This window comes from Furipterus horrens, unplaced genomic scaffold, assembly GCF_987537825.1.
Source record: "Furipterus horrens unplaced genomic scaffold, mFurHor1.1.pri manual_scaffold_3, whole genome shotgun sequence".
Classification (NCBI taxonomy): domain Eukaryota; kingdom Metazoa; phylum Chordata; class Mammalia; order Chiroptera; family Furipteridae; genus Furipterus; species Furipterus horrens.
This window is the reverse complement of record NW_028327173.1, coordinates 166,183,972-166,200,063: the sequence shown is the minus strand read 5'-3', so window position 1 is coordinate 166,200,063 and position 16,092 is coordinate 166,183,972. Positions and strand designations below refer to the sequence as shown.

At 39.0% G+C, this 16,092-nt stretch overlaps 2 protein-coding genes across 3 annotated transcripts in view; both read right to left on the bottom strand.

Moving 5' to 3' along the window:
- The window catches only part of APH1B (aph-1B gamma-secretase subunit), a 31,843-nt gene extending 30,519 nt beyond the window's left edge, over window positions 1–1,324 (bottom strand). The window contains exon 1 of one of the 2 annotated variants that reach the window (XM_090270728.1): window positions 1,156–1,324. In XM_090270728.1, the coding sequence (XP_090126854.1) occupies window positions 1,156–1,268 (113 nt within the window). In that variant the 5' untranslated portion in view covers window positions 1,269–1,324. Of the gene's footprint in view, window positions 1–948; window positions 1,125–1,155 lie in introns of those variants that run through there. The other variant, XM_090270729.1, reaches the window with a different exon arrangement.
- A 9,431-nt stretch (window positions 1,325–10,755) lies between these two features.
- RAB8B (RAB8B, member RAS oncogene family) overlaps window positions 10,756–16,092 on the bottom strand; it is a 64,659-nt gene continuing 59,322 nt past the window's right edge. Inside the window, exons 7-8 of the mRNA XM_090270727.1 lie at window positions 15,788–15,838; window positions 10,756–14,984 (exon numbers count right to left, since the gene is read on the bottom strand). Coding sequence (XP_090126853.1) covers window positions 14,892–14,984; window positions 15,788–15,838 — 144 coding nt within the window. The 3' untranslated portion in view covers window positions 10,756–14,891. The remainder of the gene's footprint in view (window positions 14,985–15,787; window positions 15,839–16,092) is intronic.

Here is a 16,092-nt window from a genome sequence, read left to right as displayed (position 1 = left end):
ATTTGGGATTTTTCCTAACAATCACTCTTTTCAATGATCCTATTATTTGTTAAGTATATCTGCAGACTATTTGCCAAGTCTAGCTGGAAACTTTATTTGCTATGCTTCCTAATTACTGCTTTGCTCACTAATGTGCAAATATAAATGTCTTTTCCAGAAAAAAAAAAAAGTCTACATCTCTTATTAACAGAGTGGCTGGTATAAAATCCATAAGTTGAAAACCTGTGCTCTGATCTAGGTCAATTTCCCAGGCCTGGTTTTTACAGCATTCCTGTGGATTTTAATGACTGTAACAAGCTTTACAAACCTTTTGCCCAAATCTCTAGCGCTTTTTAAATGATAATGTGATGCAGCACTTTCAATAGTGAGAAGTGAAGAAACTCAGAAAAGGTGAGCATCACTGGCCTGCCAGCCTGTTTTCTCTTGGTGCCAAGTGAGACTCAAGGGTGTAGGGGCACGTGGGAAGCCTCAGAAGGAGCTGCCGGAGGAAACCTGGGATTATGACCATATTCACCACCAGAGTTCGGTATTTACCAAGCTCTTGAAAAGAAAACCACGGACAGGTGTTTCTGTTTGTACAGGTTTCCAATCTTTGGTTGCACACCTGAATCACTTGAGGAGTTTTTAAAAAGAAAAATCCATGGTCTGAATCCCGCCCTCCAGGCATTCCGACTTAGTTGATCTGGGGGTAGGGGCTCGGCATCAGTATGTTTTAAAACATTGATGCGCAGGTGCTTTGGCTCTTAACCCCTGTGGGGTTACAGAAGCCTGTCAGAACCTAAAGTTAACTTTGTAATCCCATCTCCAGAAAAATAAAACATGCATATTTGAACTTATCCACATATTTTCGAATAATTTAAGTGGCTTTACGACTCACTATAGCGCACCCACGGACCCTAAGCAAAAACTCGGCTCAGGAGCCAAGTATCGGGGTTTCCTGAGACCCACAGTGTGAGCTCCTTCACCAGAGCCCGCTGACCCTTGCAGGCGGGTGAGGAGTCCCAGAGGAGCGGGATCTCGGCTCCACTCATCTCAACCGTTCTTCCCTCCGAAGCCCAACACTGTCCGGCGGTTTGGTAGGGACGCCGGGAGTCGCCAGTACCCCCCGGGGGGAGGGGAGCCCGCGGTACGGGTTTTCCAGCGCTACCGCCTCACCCGACGATGAGGAAGATGATGCGCAACGGCTCCGTAGCGATGGTGACGACGTAGAGAGCAAGCGCAGGCCCGAAGGCAATGAAGGCGCAGCCGAAGAACACGGCCGCCGTCATGGCGACCGGAAAAGCGCGCCGCGGGCCCTGGCAGGGACGCGAGCTGCTCCAGTGCGCCGGGCGCAAGCACAGCTAAGCGCGGGGCGTGGCGCGGGCGTGGCGCGCGGCGCGTGGCGCGGCGCGGGCTGGCCGCAGCGGTGGAGCGGGGCGGGGCGCGGGCGTCAAGGCCCGGCTTTCAGTTACACCCAGCGTCCGGGGACCCTTCTTGGCCGGCGCTGAGTTAGCTGGCGGTTTTAATGCCGGCGTCGTAGCGCCCCGGTTTACGTCTCGCTGCAGAAACACATAAATCAGGCCACCGGTGCCGGCTGCCGTAAGGCTAAGAGAGTGACTGAGGACCTCCCCTAAGATTCCAGATCAACTAAAGAAGATCAGCGCCGGACTGAGACAGGAATCCATTTCTAAATAAAGGAGTCTTTTTTTTTTTTTTTTAAGCAAATCTTTTAATTTGCATAGTTGTGAGAACTTCGTGCTTCATCATGTATTAAATCCAAGGTGGGATAGCGGTACCCAGATGGTAACTCACAGAGACGAGAAAAGGATGAAATAGTAATGGAACAAGCTGTCCTTCTAAGAGTTGCGTTCTCTAGTTGGTTTTATTTGTTACCCGCCCCCGACCCCAGGTCTTCAAAAAAGTAATGGTAATATCTTCTTGCTCTGTTTTTATTTGCCCACTTGTCTCCCCCATTAAAAATAAACTTTTGGGGGGCAGGGGCTTTGTTTTGGTCTTTGTTGTTTCCACAGCTCACTGAATATGCTCAGTTAATGAAATAATGTAAAAATTGGAACTTGTAAACTTTTGCTATTTTATATTCATTTTTAAATTTCTGAGAGATTTAAAAACTAAAACCAGAAGGTTAAGTTCTTTGATCATTCACATCTAAGATTTTTTTCCATGTTTAATGGGAATAATATGAATAATACCTCATGGGTTATTTTGAGGATCGTGCCAGTACATTAAGTGCTATGTAAGTGTTAGTCATTCTTACTCATTCTTTAATGTCTATCATGAATAAAGCTCTTGGAAATTAACATTGAAAGAAAAACAGCAGTAGACAGAAGTTGGGACCTAAATGAAGATGTTTTGCAGGCCACCTCTGGAAATGGTCCCTCAAATAATACAACTGCAGGTATTTAATTTAATAGTAAAATATCACCTTTGCCCATTTAACACATATATATGTGTGTGTATATATATATATATATTTTTTTTTCCATTTACTCCACAGAATACTTCTTCATTTTGAAATATCCAGCACCTATCAAAACTGAGGTTGAGACAACAGTTCAAAGGGGTAGAGTGACACCATTAGATCCTTTGGGGTCTGTCCTAAATGAAAGTTATCAAATGCAATTCTATTACTTTAGCTCTGTGCAGAAATGCCTTCACAGAAGCATAATGTGCTCGTGTCCTTGGCATAAGTTAAGATTTTTATACAAGAAATGGCCATCAACATTTTTCCCCTGAATATTTTCTAAAACTGATTCAGTATCATTGTTCAATATATCTAATAGATCCATGCTTTATTATTTGAGTTCAGTGCTAGAAAAAAGTTGTTTCTCCTGACAAATTCATATGCACTGTATGGGAGCTAACTCATACTCCTTGACTCCCAGGAAGCATAGAGCTAAATTTAATAGTCAATTATAGCAACTTTAAAAAAAAAATTTTTGTTTATTTACTTATTTATTTTTAGAGAGAGGGGAAAGGAGAAAGAGAGGGAGAGAAACATCACTGTGTGGTTGCCTCTCACTCGCGCTCCCAACTGGGGACCTGACGTGCAACCTAGTCATGTGCCCTGACTGGGAATCAAACCAGCGACACTTGGTTCGCAGGCCAATGCTCAGTCCACTGAGCCCCAGCAGCCAGGTATAGCAGCTTTTTTTTAAAAATTAAAATTATTGCCATGATGTCTGAATATGACTTATTCTTTTATCCCTATTTTAATAATTTGATTACCCAAATTTTAACCAAGATCTATGTGTCTTGGTTAAAACTGCCTCAAATACTTTGGAAGGTGGCAATTCAACATGCAGAGCTAAGTCATGGGGATGTGTATTCATGTTATCTTGACCGTATTTCAGCTCAGTCTTAGTCCCTAAGTCCAGTTAAAAAATAGGAAGGCAATGGAAAATATAATGAGTCCACAGCCACACCCACCCCACCCCCGCATCTTTAGACATCTTTAACTGACGTCTGTTGGAATAGAAAAGAAGAAAGCAACTACACCAAACTGGCAAAATGACCAATAAAATGGTTATCTTCAGCATTTATGGTTATTTACTAGAAAAATTTATTTCAAGTTTTCTGTGAATAATGGCACCTTACATTGCTGTTTAAAAAGCACTTCACACTGATTTCAACACATGAGAAATTTGAAGCTAAGTAGCAGTGTTATTGACTCCTTAAGTTTTTATGAACTTACTATTAGTTTCCTCTAAGACCTAAAAATACAAGGATACTAAGTGATTTTGGAAGTTAAATCTCTAAAAAGTGCTTGGAGAAGGAGGCAAGCACACACTATTGATACAAATGGAGTTTGTTGAGAATTCCTCAGAACTGGATGTGTATTGGGGGAGAGGGGGCAAAAGCAATACCACATTTTAGCAATGTATCAGGTAAGACTTTGACCTAGCTACCAGTAATTCACAATATAGCAATGAATTCACTTGAGCTTTGTTTTCTTGCAGTTCTGATTGATGTTTATTTACTCAACCATTTATTCATTCATTTATTCATTCACTCAGAATGCATGTTGAATGCTTACTGAGAATCAGGCATAATGCTAGGCATTGGGAGCTCAGTTGGTTGGGCATCGTTCTCCAAAGCAAAAGGTCACTGGGTTGATTCCCGGCCAGGGCATGTGCCTAGGTTGCAGGTTTGGTCCCCAGTTGGGGAATGTACAAGAGGATACCTTAAAAAAAATGCTAGGCGTTGGGAATATACCAATGAAACAGAAGTATTCCTGTCTCCATAGAGCTTACAGTCTGGTTGGGGAAGCCACACAGGCAGGTAGAGGGTGCTATGAGAATATACAGGAAGGGGCTGGGGCACCCAGCCAAACCTGTGAGGTTTTGGTAACAATAACACCTGCCCATTCAGGTCTCATCTTAAAGGCCCCAAAGCTAGGAAGCAGGGAAGAAATAAATGGAAGGACAAGTGAATAGGCCTCAAAATGGAAGAAAGTAGTTCAGGATGTCCTAGAAATGTGAGGAAGAGGACAAGAGATAAGACTGAAAAGCCCAGCAGGTTAGAGTTTAACTCAGGTCATGGGTTTATCTAGGCAAGTGACCTGAGCAGATCTCCTTTGTTCAGATACAGAAAATGGCATTCCAGATAGGACATCTTTGGCATACTGTAGGCATGAGATGGCAGTGGCCTGAGTCAGGGAAATAGCAGGAGTCTGGAAAGAAGTGGACAAATTGAAGAGAGATTTAGGAACTGTGCAAACAGAATTTAATGACTGATGAGCTACATAAATTGAAGGAGGAAAAAAAAAGTCAAGGAAAGATTTATTTATTTAAAAAATTTATTTATTTATTTCTAGTGAGAGGGGAAGTGGGGGAGAAAGAGAGGGAAAGAAACATCAATGTGTGGGGACTGGGCCTGCAACCCAGGCTTGTGCCCTGACTGGGAATCAAACCGGCGACCCTTTGATTCACAGGCCAGTGCTCAATCCACTGAGCCACACTAGACAGGACTGGAAAGATATATAAATTTTAAAATTTTTCAATTACAATTAACATTTGATATTACATTTCTTTGCTTATTTTGTTTTTTAGATTCCACATATGAGTCAAATCATATGGAATTTGTCTTTCTCTGCCTGACTTATTTTGCTTAGCATAACACCCTTTGGGTCCATCCATGTTGTTGCAGATGGCAAGATTTTATTCTTTTTTATTGCTGAGTAATCTTCCATTGTACACATGTACCACATCTTCTTTAGCCTTTCATCTATGGATGGACACTTAGGTTGCTTCCATATCTTCGCTATAGTATATGAAATATCCTTCTTTGTCTCTTGTGATATATAGCCTTTGTTTTAAAGTTTTTATAGTCTTTGTTTATTTTGTCTGATATAAGTATTGCTATTCAAGCCTTTTTTTCATTTCCATGTGCATGAAATATTTTTTTCATCCCTTTACTTTTGGTGTATGTGTATCTTTTAATCTGAAATGGGTCTCTTGTAGGTAGCATATATATGGGTCTTGTTTGCTTTTCCATTGAGCCACCCTATGTCTTTTGATTAAAGCATTTAATCCATTTACATTTAAAGTAATTATTGATAGGTATGTAGCTATTGCCATTTTGTTATTTATATTTTTTATCTTTTTCTAACCCTTTAATGTTTCATGTAATATTGGTTTGGTGGTGGTTTCACCAGGCATTTTGTGTGGTTAACAAATGCAGAACCAAGGTGGCAACAGAAAGAGCTATCCATTCATATTTTTTTAAGTATATTTTATTGATTATGCTGTTACAGTTGTCCCATTTTTTTCCCCTTTGCCCCTCTCTGGCACCGCTCTCCCCTCCAGCAATCCTTCACCCTTATTTCATGTCCATGGGTCATGCATGTAAGTTCTTTGGTTCCACCCTTTCCTGTACTATTGTTAACATACCCCTGTCTATTTTGTTCTATCAATTATGCTTCTTGAGCCATGCACCATTCCATTCATCTTTTGATTGTAGCATTTTTGTCCTTAAAGTAATTATTGATAAGTATGTAGGTATTGACATTTTTATTAATTGTTTTCTGATTCTCTGTGTTCCTTTCTTATTCTCCTGCTCTCTTCTCTTGCATGTTGACTTTCTGAAGTGTTGTGTTTGGAGTCCTTTCTTTTCATTTCTTGTATATCTCTTGTATACTTTTGGTTTGTATTATAGTTACCATGTGTTTCATATATACCAAGCTATGTTTATAGCAGTCTATTTTAGATAGATGGTCACTTAAATTTGAACACAGTCTAGAATCACTACCATTTTTACTCATCCCCTGTACATTTACGTTTGTTTTTCTTTTGTGTGTGTGTTTGTGTATATCCCTTAATTTACTCTTGTAATTACATGTGATCTTCCTATTTTTGCCTTTTAGCCTTTATACTAACTTTAATGTTGGTTGATCCATTGCTCTTATTATGTGTTTGCCTTGGTCAGTGAAAATTTTTTTCTTTGCAATATTTTTCTATTCATATTGATAATTTTCTTCTAAAGAAGCCCCTTTAACATTTCTTATAATGCTGATTTGGTGGTGATGAATTCCTTCAGCTTTTTCTTGTCTGGGAAGCTCTTTACATGCCCTTTGATTCTAAATGACATCCTTGCTGGGTGATCTGGCTTTAGCAGGGCTCTGGTTCCTGCCGAGTCCACTTTTGGGGGTGTCAATTATGGAGCTAATTGGGTGGTGTTCTGGTGTGGTCTGAAGCCTCTTGGGAGGGGCTCCAAGGCAGGCCAAGGCCAGCATCTGCCTGTGTCCAGGCCCAGGGTCACCTGGTGGGACCTACAAAGTGATCTGCAGTTTGTAGCTGTCTGTGCTGGGCTTGGAGGCATCTAGGAATGATTATGCTGTGAAACCCAGGTCAGCTGCCACTAGTGTCAGGCTTGGGGAGGCTTAGCAAAAGGTGGGACACAGCAAGGACAACCACTGCTTGTTTGGGGTTTGTGAACCTTTGAGAAATTTTACTGAAGTCTGCAGTGTGGGCCCAAGACAGCCCTTGTGTGGATTGGCCTCTGAAAGAGGTTGAGGTCAGGTGTGTGAATTGCATGGGCTAAAGGTCTCAGGGTCGGGATAGAGCAAGGTGAATGGAGACTCAGACTTGATGCCTGCCTGCACCTGCGGACTGCATTGGGGAGGCGGGGCTTAACAAAGGAATAATAGTGCCTGTATGCACTTTAGTCCTGGAGAAAGCTGTCCCTCCAGCCCTTGCCCTCAAGCCAGACAATTTAGTTCCTCCCCATGTGTCCCTGGAGCTTCTTCAGCTGCTCTCTTCGCTGGAGCTTAAGGCGAGTGGGAGTGAGTCTGTGCTTGGGGCCCTCGAAGAGGACCTCTGGATCTACAGCAGCCCTCCCTCTGAATCCCTGGTGACTTTCACAGCCAGCTAGTGTGGGGGTTCCTCTTCCCAGCAGTGGTGTTCCAGGCTGGGGAGCCCAGTGTGGGGCTGGAACCCCTCACTCCTCAGTTGGGATCTCTGCAGCCAAGATAGCCTTCCTGTGTTTTAACCTCCACATGTGGATGGGAGACCAGCCTGTTTCACTTGCCTCTGCCTCGCTTACCATTTTCAACATGGCTGCTTCTTTATATCCTTAGTTATAAAATTTCTGTTCAGCTAGACTTTTAAGTGGTTCTCAAGGGTAATTGTTCTATAATTTAGTTGTAATTTTGATGTGGTTGTGAGATGAGGCAAACATAGCATTTACCTAGTCCACTGTCATGACCAGAAGCCTCTATATTTTTAAATTAATAAATATGAATATTATTTGCTATGGGCACATTCTCATATATCCCTGGAACTAAACTGAAAACCTAAAATTTGAAGGTAGGAAACATGAAGGGGGAGAGAGGGTTTACTCAATTCATCAACTCATAAACAGCATTCTGGGTGATCTAACTTATTAAAAGGAAATTCTTCTGTATTTAATAAAGATTTAAAAAGTGTAAGATACTAAACAAAGATTAAAGTAATGTAAGGTAAGGGCAAAAATAAAAACCAGAGAATGAAGTTTCTCTTTTCATTGCTGTACTTACTAAGGCATTGATGAATTTACTTCCAATCTTTCTTTAAATTAAAACGTAAACGGTGAACAAGACAACATTCAGCTTTCTTCAGTGACATGTTAATTTTGATGACTGCTTAAGTTTACTGATTCTTTTGAGATTTATAAAACACCTACTATGTGCCAGGCTCCTTACTGGGTAGTGTGGATACAAAAACCAAAGACTGGGTCCCCACCATGTAGGCACTTAGAGTCTAGTAGGGGAGGAAAGTAAGTAGACCATTCAAATACAGTGCAGTGAGTGATGCTTTGGGCATCGACAGGAGGGGACTCACCAGAGATGGGTTGTGACTGAAATCTTCCCAAGAAAAACCCTTACTGAGTCTTGAAAGGTAAGAAGTTAGCTAGGAAAGTCTAGGAAGTCAGCAGCAGGAGCAGCCTAAGCAAAGGAATGACAAGGCATGTTTTAGGGGAACTGCATTTACGGGTGAGGTTCAGAGCATGGACATGTGTTAAGGCATGACAAGATCTAAGACTGAAGAGTTTAGGTTTTATCCCAAGATTATGAAGTACCACTTAAGGATTAAATTCATCAGTGATGTAAGATTGCAGTTTTAAAAACCTGTCAGCACTGTTTACCCTGGATTGGAGCAGAATAAGATGAGAGACCAGGATACTGGTTGGGAGAGGTTGCTGAAGGCCAGGCAAGACAAGGAGGCCTAACAAAGGCAAAGGATGAAATGATGGACGACTATATAGATTAGAAAGATTAAGGACCCATTAATCCTGGAAGTTGATCAGGGATCTAAGTAGATGATGATAGGGAAAAGAGAAGAACAAGTTTCTCCTCCTGGGATTAAAGGTTGTTGGGGGGAATTGTGGGGAATAGAGGAAAGATTGAGAGCTGAGTTTGAGTTAGAGATGTGTTGTCTGATGTACCTGTAGCAGATCCAAGGGATGTCCAGTAGGCAGACTGACTTTGAAGTCTGGTTTTTTGTAAGAAGTTGGGGCTGGATATACAAATTTGAAAGCTGTAGGACTATCCTATTATTGCTGTTACAGTTCTGGAGGTCAGAATTATGAAATTAGTCTTACCGGGCTAAAATTAAGGTCTCAGGGCTGGGTTGGTTCCTTCTGGAGACCTTAGGGGGAAATTTCTTTCCTCTCCTTCCCAGATCCTACAGGCTACCTAAATTCCTTGGCTCAGCCCTGCATCGCCCCTTTTCTCTCTGTTCCTATCATCACATCATTTCCATTCATTCACTTATATCTATGTGTGGTTGCCTCTCACGTGCCCAACTGGGGACCTGGCCCGCAACCCAGGCATGTGCCCTGACTGGGAATCAAACCGGCGCTCAATCCACTGAGCCACACCAGCGAGGGCCACCTCATTTCCCTTTAATTCTAACTCCTCCTTTGTCCCTCTCACAAAAACCCTTGGGATTACATTGGGCCCTCCTGGGTAACCCAGGATAATCTCTGATCTCAAAATCACATCTGCAAAGTCTCTTGCTACCATCCCCAGGTTCTGGGGATTAGACTGGATATCTTTGGGGGCCATCATTCAGATACACATTTAAGAGCCATAAAAAAGGATGAAATTATTTTGAATCTTTTAAAAATTGACTTTCCAGAGAGAGAGGGAGAGAAAAACATTGATTTGTTGCTCCATTTATTTATACATTCGCTGGTTGCTTCTTACATGTGCCCCAACAGGAGATTGAACCCCCAACCTTGGCGTATAGGGACAACGCTCTAACCAACTGACCTACCTGACCAGGATGGATGAAGCTAAGGGAAAAGAACACTTCTGGGAGGGAGCAATATGTATACTGGTGAAATGCTGCCAAGTTAACAAAGATAAGGACAGTAAACTGTCCACTACTTTTGCAACTAGGCTGTTGTAAACACTACGTCAGTGAAGTGATAGGGAGGAAACCAAACTGGAGTAGGCTGAGGAATAAATGGAAAATGAGATAGAGAGGACAGTATTATAGACAACCCTTTGAAGAAGCTTAGCTATGGCAAGAAGAGGAAAAAGCAATAGGTGAGAGGGACATGAGGCAAAGGGGTGGGAGGGTTAGGGATGCTTAGATGCTAAGGAGAAAGGGATCACACAGAAGAAGTTTGAAGGTATGAGAGCTGTTGAGTTCCCTGAGAAGAAGGAAAGAAGGGCGAGGGGAATAAATCCAGAGAAGAGGAAGAGAGAAGTACGGAGTAGGAGGAATGCCTCTGACTCAAGAGGAGGGAGGTGAGGGTGAGGGTAGATGTAGCGAAGCCAGCCCGTGAAGGCTACAGGTTGGGGAGGGCGAGGCAGCTAAGGTGGCTTTAGACTGATGCTTTTCTCTGAGGCAAGAGATGGGAGCTCTGTCTACCAAGAGTGAAAGGAAGGAAGCAGGTGCTTGAGAACAGTGAAGGTTAAAAAGGGTTGTGGGGATGAACATGACAGGCTACAACTGGAGACCTATGAGCACAGTGGTAGCTCATCTGTAGGGCTGGGGTCCTAGAACCATGTTATTTGGAAGTGAAAACAAAACCAGAGAAATGAAACGTGCGAGGTATAAGAAGGGAAGGATGAGCAACTTAAGGCTGCAGTTCTACCATAGAATAATCTCAATGTGTGAGCAGGAGATGTGGCCATTTTCCTAAGTATTTAGACAACTCTCAGTCAGAACGTTTGCTAAAGTATCCCAAGTCTGCCATGGTTTGAGTCACAGATTTATAAATTTGAAGAAAGATTTTCAAAATGTACAATCTATTTCAGAGAGTCATGAGTATTTTCATTATGTAGTTTTTTATTTTAGATGAACATTATTGTAAAAAAAAAAAATTCACCTGGAATAAAATCCATTAAAAAAAGAACATAGCATCAGTATCAGTACAGTTAATGAATTGGCTTAAACAAGATTAACCACATGACAGGTCCACATTATCTGCAGGAGCTTTTCACATTAAGCCATTGGAGCAAAAATAAAATATACTGAAACATACACAGTAGGATAATTCTATGGGAAAACTAGATATTTCCCATTAGGGGCATGATTTTAGTCAAATAGTTTATGGTGTTCTGCATTAAAGGAATTGCAATGTCAGCTGCAAACAAAATAAAAACTATCTGTAAGGCCATAGGAATGAATTATTAATAATTAAATTCACATTAAAAAAAAAAAACGAAGCATGAAGTTCTATTAGCTTTTGGCAATAAAAATGAAACTGCATTTAAAAAAATAAAGTAAAACTTGAAAATATCCCTACAAATAATTGTTTGCTAATTTTCATTTCTGTAAATTTAATTTAGGTTTTTTGCATAGTGCGCATAATACCCATTAATTTTATTAGTCTTTTATAAAAGACTGATTCTATTGTAAAATTGTGCTAGCATTTGAAATTTTATTAGCTTATCCTGTCTAGGTTTCTCTAGGACAAGGAATTTCATTTTTAGACATTCCTTCCCCATTCTTTAGCTATAACAAGAAGGAAAAAGGAATGTATTTTCCGTTAAAATAAAAATTCTAAAAAACCTGATGGCAGAAATGACTGCTTAAAATCTGAGACAAGTAACCCAACATAATGAAGTGCTGTTTTAGAAATTTAAGCTTAGAAGTTCATCTTTAAAGATTAAGAACTAAATTTATAAAGAAATCTAAGTCATAAGCTAGAAAAGAAAATCTGCTTAAATGTGTCACTTACTGTTCACAGGAAAACTTTATATAAGCCTTAAAACAGATTCTCAGAATTAGAACCTGTAAAATGGAGTTATAATCTCTTATTTAGAAATTTCTGCAAACAGTTATCTATATTGCACAGCTAAATTTATTAATGGAGACGAGGAGATAATACTTTTCTTTTGCACTGTTGGATATGACACGTACCGCCCACCTCCTTCCTCTCCCAATGATGCCTTTAGTTCAAAACAAAACATATAATCTAAAGTTGTGTCGATGCTTCAAGGCTGGCTCACTGATTTTCTCTCAGGCTTTAGGGTACTAGTTAGCTAAATGAGGTATAATTAAAAATAGTTCTTCAAAGTAAAGAGTAGAGTCTTTTGAAAATTTATAGCAAAGACTGCACAAAGTGTTCATGTAAATAGTAAGAAATCCTGCAGCACCTCCTAACTGATGCACAGGTGGGTTATTTTCTCATAATCTGTCTGAAGAAAATATAGCTAAAATAAGTTCCCAGTGAAACATTTTACAAACAACTAATTTACATGCTACTTAGTTACAGCACATTTTCATTGTGTGATACCCTCAGACTCAATTTGAAAAGGTCTAGTCCAATCACTGGCAGAAATTAGCACACTGATAATAAAGTGCAGCCACTGAATACCACTAATACTGCTGCAAAAATATTTATGTTCCTTATCCGTAAGACCACAAAAATGTTTACACAAAACTAGATTTCTTCAGTTTCAGCAGGGAACAGACAATTATCTCTCACTAAATTCATCTACAAATAGAAAAAATAATGCACTATATATATATTAAGCAAAATGGAATATTTATTGGGTCATTTTACCATGCAGAAGGTGAAATTCCTATGTTCTTAGCTCAAATTATATACAATTTAGCAAGACTAAATGTAAGAAAATAGCAAGGAAGATTTATTTCTATATAACAGAGCATATACCCCCAATTTGCTGCTACTTCAAAGAGCACCTTTAGACTCATCTAGCTTTTACAGGCTCTTTCAAAGGGAAGTTCATGGAGACTAGTTATGAATCTACAAAAGACAAAAAGAGAGAAGGAATAAAACAAAAGCAAAGCATTCTATTTAAAAAAAAAAGGAAAAAAAAAAAAAAAAGGCTAACCACAGAATATGTCAGTTTTGGTTTGCAGGAAACCCCTGAGATATAAATCAAAGTGTTAAGACACCAAATAGTCAGAGGTAAATTACTAAGAGAATTACATTCATACATGGTGTCATAGCACTTGCCTTTTAGAAACTACTTTGTTACCCTCCAGAAAGCTTAACTGCTTGGATCTTTTTTCAGAAAATTAGTGAATACAAAATGTTTCTAAGAAACTATTTTTTCTTTCCAAAAATGTATCTAATTCTAAGATGGTAGACTTGCAATCAACTTTCAATGAAGGAACCACTTGATTATACTGGAACACCAAAGGGTGCCTTTAAGGCTGAAATTTGTTAACAATAAATTTAGTGTATTCACCAAAAATAGCTCTAGAATATCTGCTGCAGCTAAATTGTGCCTAAGTTTTCAAACAAGTAGCAAAGGTTGAATGGCTGAAGTATTCTAATAATACATCTGAATTTGAAGCAGAATTCTCTGTGGTAACAAGCAATCTGTCTCCACTTCCATTGCCCATTTTTAACTTCAAGCACTATAGTAAACTTTGTGAAACAAAACAGGCCTAAGAGGAAGAATAATTATTAACAGAATTCATTTCCTTCATCACCTTTTTATTATTCCCTTCTGTGTTATTACACTGAAGGCTAGAAAAGCAATGACATAATGATCTTAATTTGGCACATACGTTAACACTAAGTATGTTTCTTATGTGATGGTTTTATCTATAAAAGTTATACTAACACCAGTGCTTCATGAGAAAGGCAGCTAAGCTTTTGGTTGGCTTTGGCCCAAATGACTAGACCAAGTTCCCTAACAACGAACCTAAATAGGTGAAACTGGGTTCTACACATTCAACAGTAACTACTTCAAAACTGAAATCTTGCTTGTATTCTTCTCTAATGAAAAGGCAAGACTTTTCTTAGAGGCTGCACTAGGTCTAATTACTTTTATTTTTAAAAAAAACCCAAGTAAAAACAGAACAAAAATCATTGATTTCACTATCACAAGAGCTATTGCTAACTAAATTTATGTTAACAAGTTAGTCTACCTCCCTATAGGTAAGCTTTCTATGAACTAAAATCTATATCTAACTCTTGTAGACAGAGATTATGGTAGGAATTGGGTATTACAACTACACCAGCAAGCTGAGTGGTAAGCCTAAGAAAAAAAATACTACATGTGCTGATGTGATGGAACCACAATTAGACACTGAAATGAAACCCTAAATGGTACACCTCTCTGCACATGTAAAATTTCAGCTCAAGAAGTTCACAACTAGAAAAAGACAACAATGGTTAAATGTTATTTTTAGATAACTGAGTGATTACACAAAGTCAAACATAGAAAAAGATAGCAAAAACACACCCCAGGAAAAGTGAGATTAAGGTCATTTCCCAATGCAGTTTTTTATAGATTAGGCAGAGGGAATTAACTGAAAAAGTGATTTATTCAGCTACTCAGACTCTCTGGCAAAAAGGTTAAGAATGAAGCAAAGCGCTAAACAGTAAGAAATAAAGAAATTATGGCCTCCGATGAACAGATGATATTTATATGAATTTTTAAGATGTTTTATTAGAATTTAATTCTTATTTAAGAAAACCACAAATCAGAGCCCTTAAATAAATGCTAGGAATGCAATAATACCTGGCCATATGAACCAGACTAAATAAATGTCCCTTTAGTATACCGACCTCTGCTTTAGAAGTTCTACTCTTTCTAAAAATATTCCCCCAAAGCACAAATTTGTCTAGAACTTCACGAGTCAAAAGTGTGCACATACGGGTTCATAACAGGGAAAGGCTAACACTGATGTGCAAAGTGAAAAGAAAAGATAGCAGCTTCTGCAACAGGCAATAAAACAGAAAAAGAAAAACAAGTCTGGCATGTGTCTCCATATCATTGCTTCCGAGTCTGAAGAAAGGAGCCCGTTATCTCGACAGGCCATGAGGCTGGACCCCCGTGGTGTCTGTGTGGAGAGGTCTAGGTGCAGTGGAGCTCTCAGCAGCAGCCGGTGGTGTGAGTCTGAGGCTGGGTGACCTGTGCTTTCAGAGAAGCAGGAGGGTGCCCTCTAGGTGTTCTGCAGTCTCTCGGAAAAAGTTCATCAAAGTAGTGAACAACGGAAGAAACTGGTCTTCTTTGATCGGTTTTCTGTTATTTTCACTGGTCCACCTGCCCCTGATGAATTGCTGTCATTCTAAAAGAAAACAAGAGATAAAGTTACCAAGAAGTTTCATGGCTTGACCCTAATTATCTAAAAAATAACAATATCAAACCATACCATAAATGTGTATTCAGTAGATTATTTTATTAGAAAAGGACCTAGTTAAGCTCCGATGTTGTTGGTTTCTTTGGAAATGGTGGATTAAAATGAGAAAAATGTTTTTAGGACATCACTTTATATATATATTAATATCAGGTAGGAAGCTCCTATGCTCGTATTTCCAATTCAAATAAATTATTGCCAAGTTTTAAGGGTAACGATGGAAACAATGTTAAGATATTGGTATAGGCAATCCTGTTGTTACAGGTAAGAAGAGTTGGTTACACAAGGTATACAATTATATTCAGAAGGTTAAAATACACGTTCAGGGTTGTCCTAATGATTCATCACTGAGATCGTTTCACACTTAAGGAAACTTCAGCAACTTCAAGATCATATTACATATAGCTATGTATCACATCAAAACTGAACTAGAAAATATTATGGTGAAAATCTAATTTGTGTCATTATTACTTTAATTTTTTGGATTAAAATTCAATTAGGTCCACTTAAAAGAGTCAGATGAAAAAATTAAATAGCTGCAGTTCAGAAATAAGAAACCCAAAGAAACAAATAAGAATCAAAGTTCAACCAGGTGAATATGTGAGTCAAGGAAAAAAGTGAGTTAATGTGAATATATTATAATCAAGCCTATCCATTTAATCAAATTAATACACAGCAAAACTAAAACAAATTTACACAGCATAATAAAAGTAAAAATTGTAAGTGATACAAACCATTTTTCTGTTGAGTTTTGTCATAATATCTCGTGCAAGTGTAAAAAACGCCTAAAGGTAAACCAAAAATTGTATTATTATATATTTATAATATATTTTAAAATAGAAAATGTCTTCATTCTACATATATTATTTTAAAGTCTTTAAATGAGAAACAAACATAACTGTAATCATAATAGACACATGACTATTGTATCTTGTTTTTCAATTATATCATAAACATTTGCCAATATCAAATTGTCATTCATTCATCAAATATTTTCTGCATATAATATCTGGCCCAAGTTCCTCATATGACACCTTTT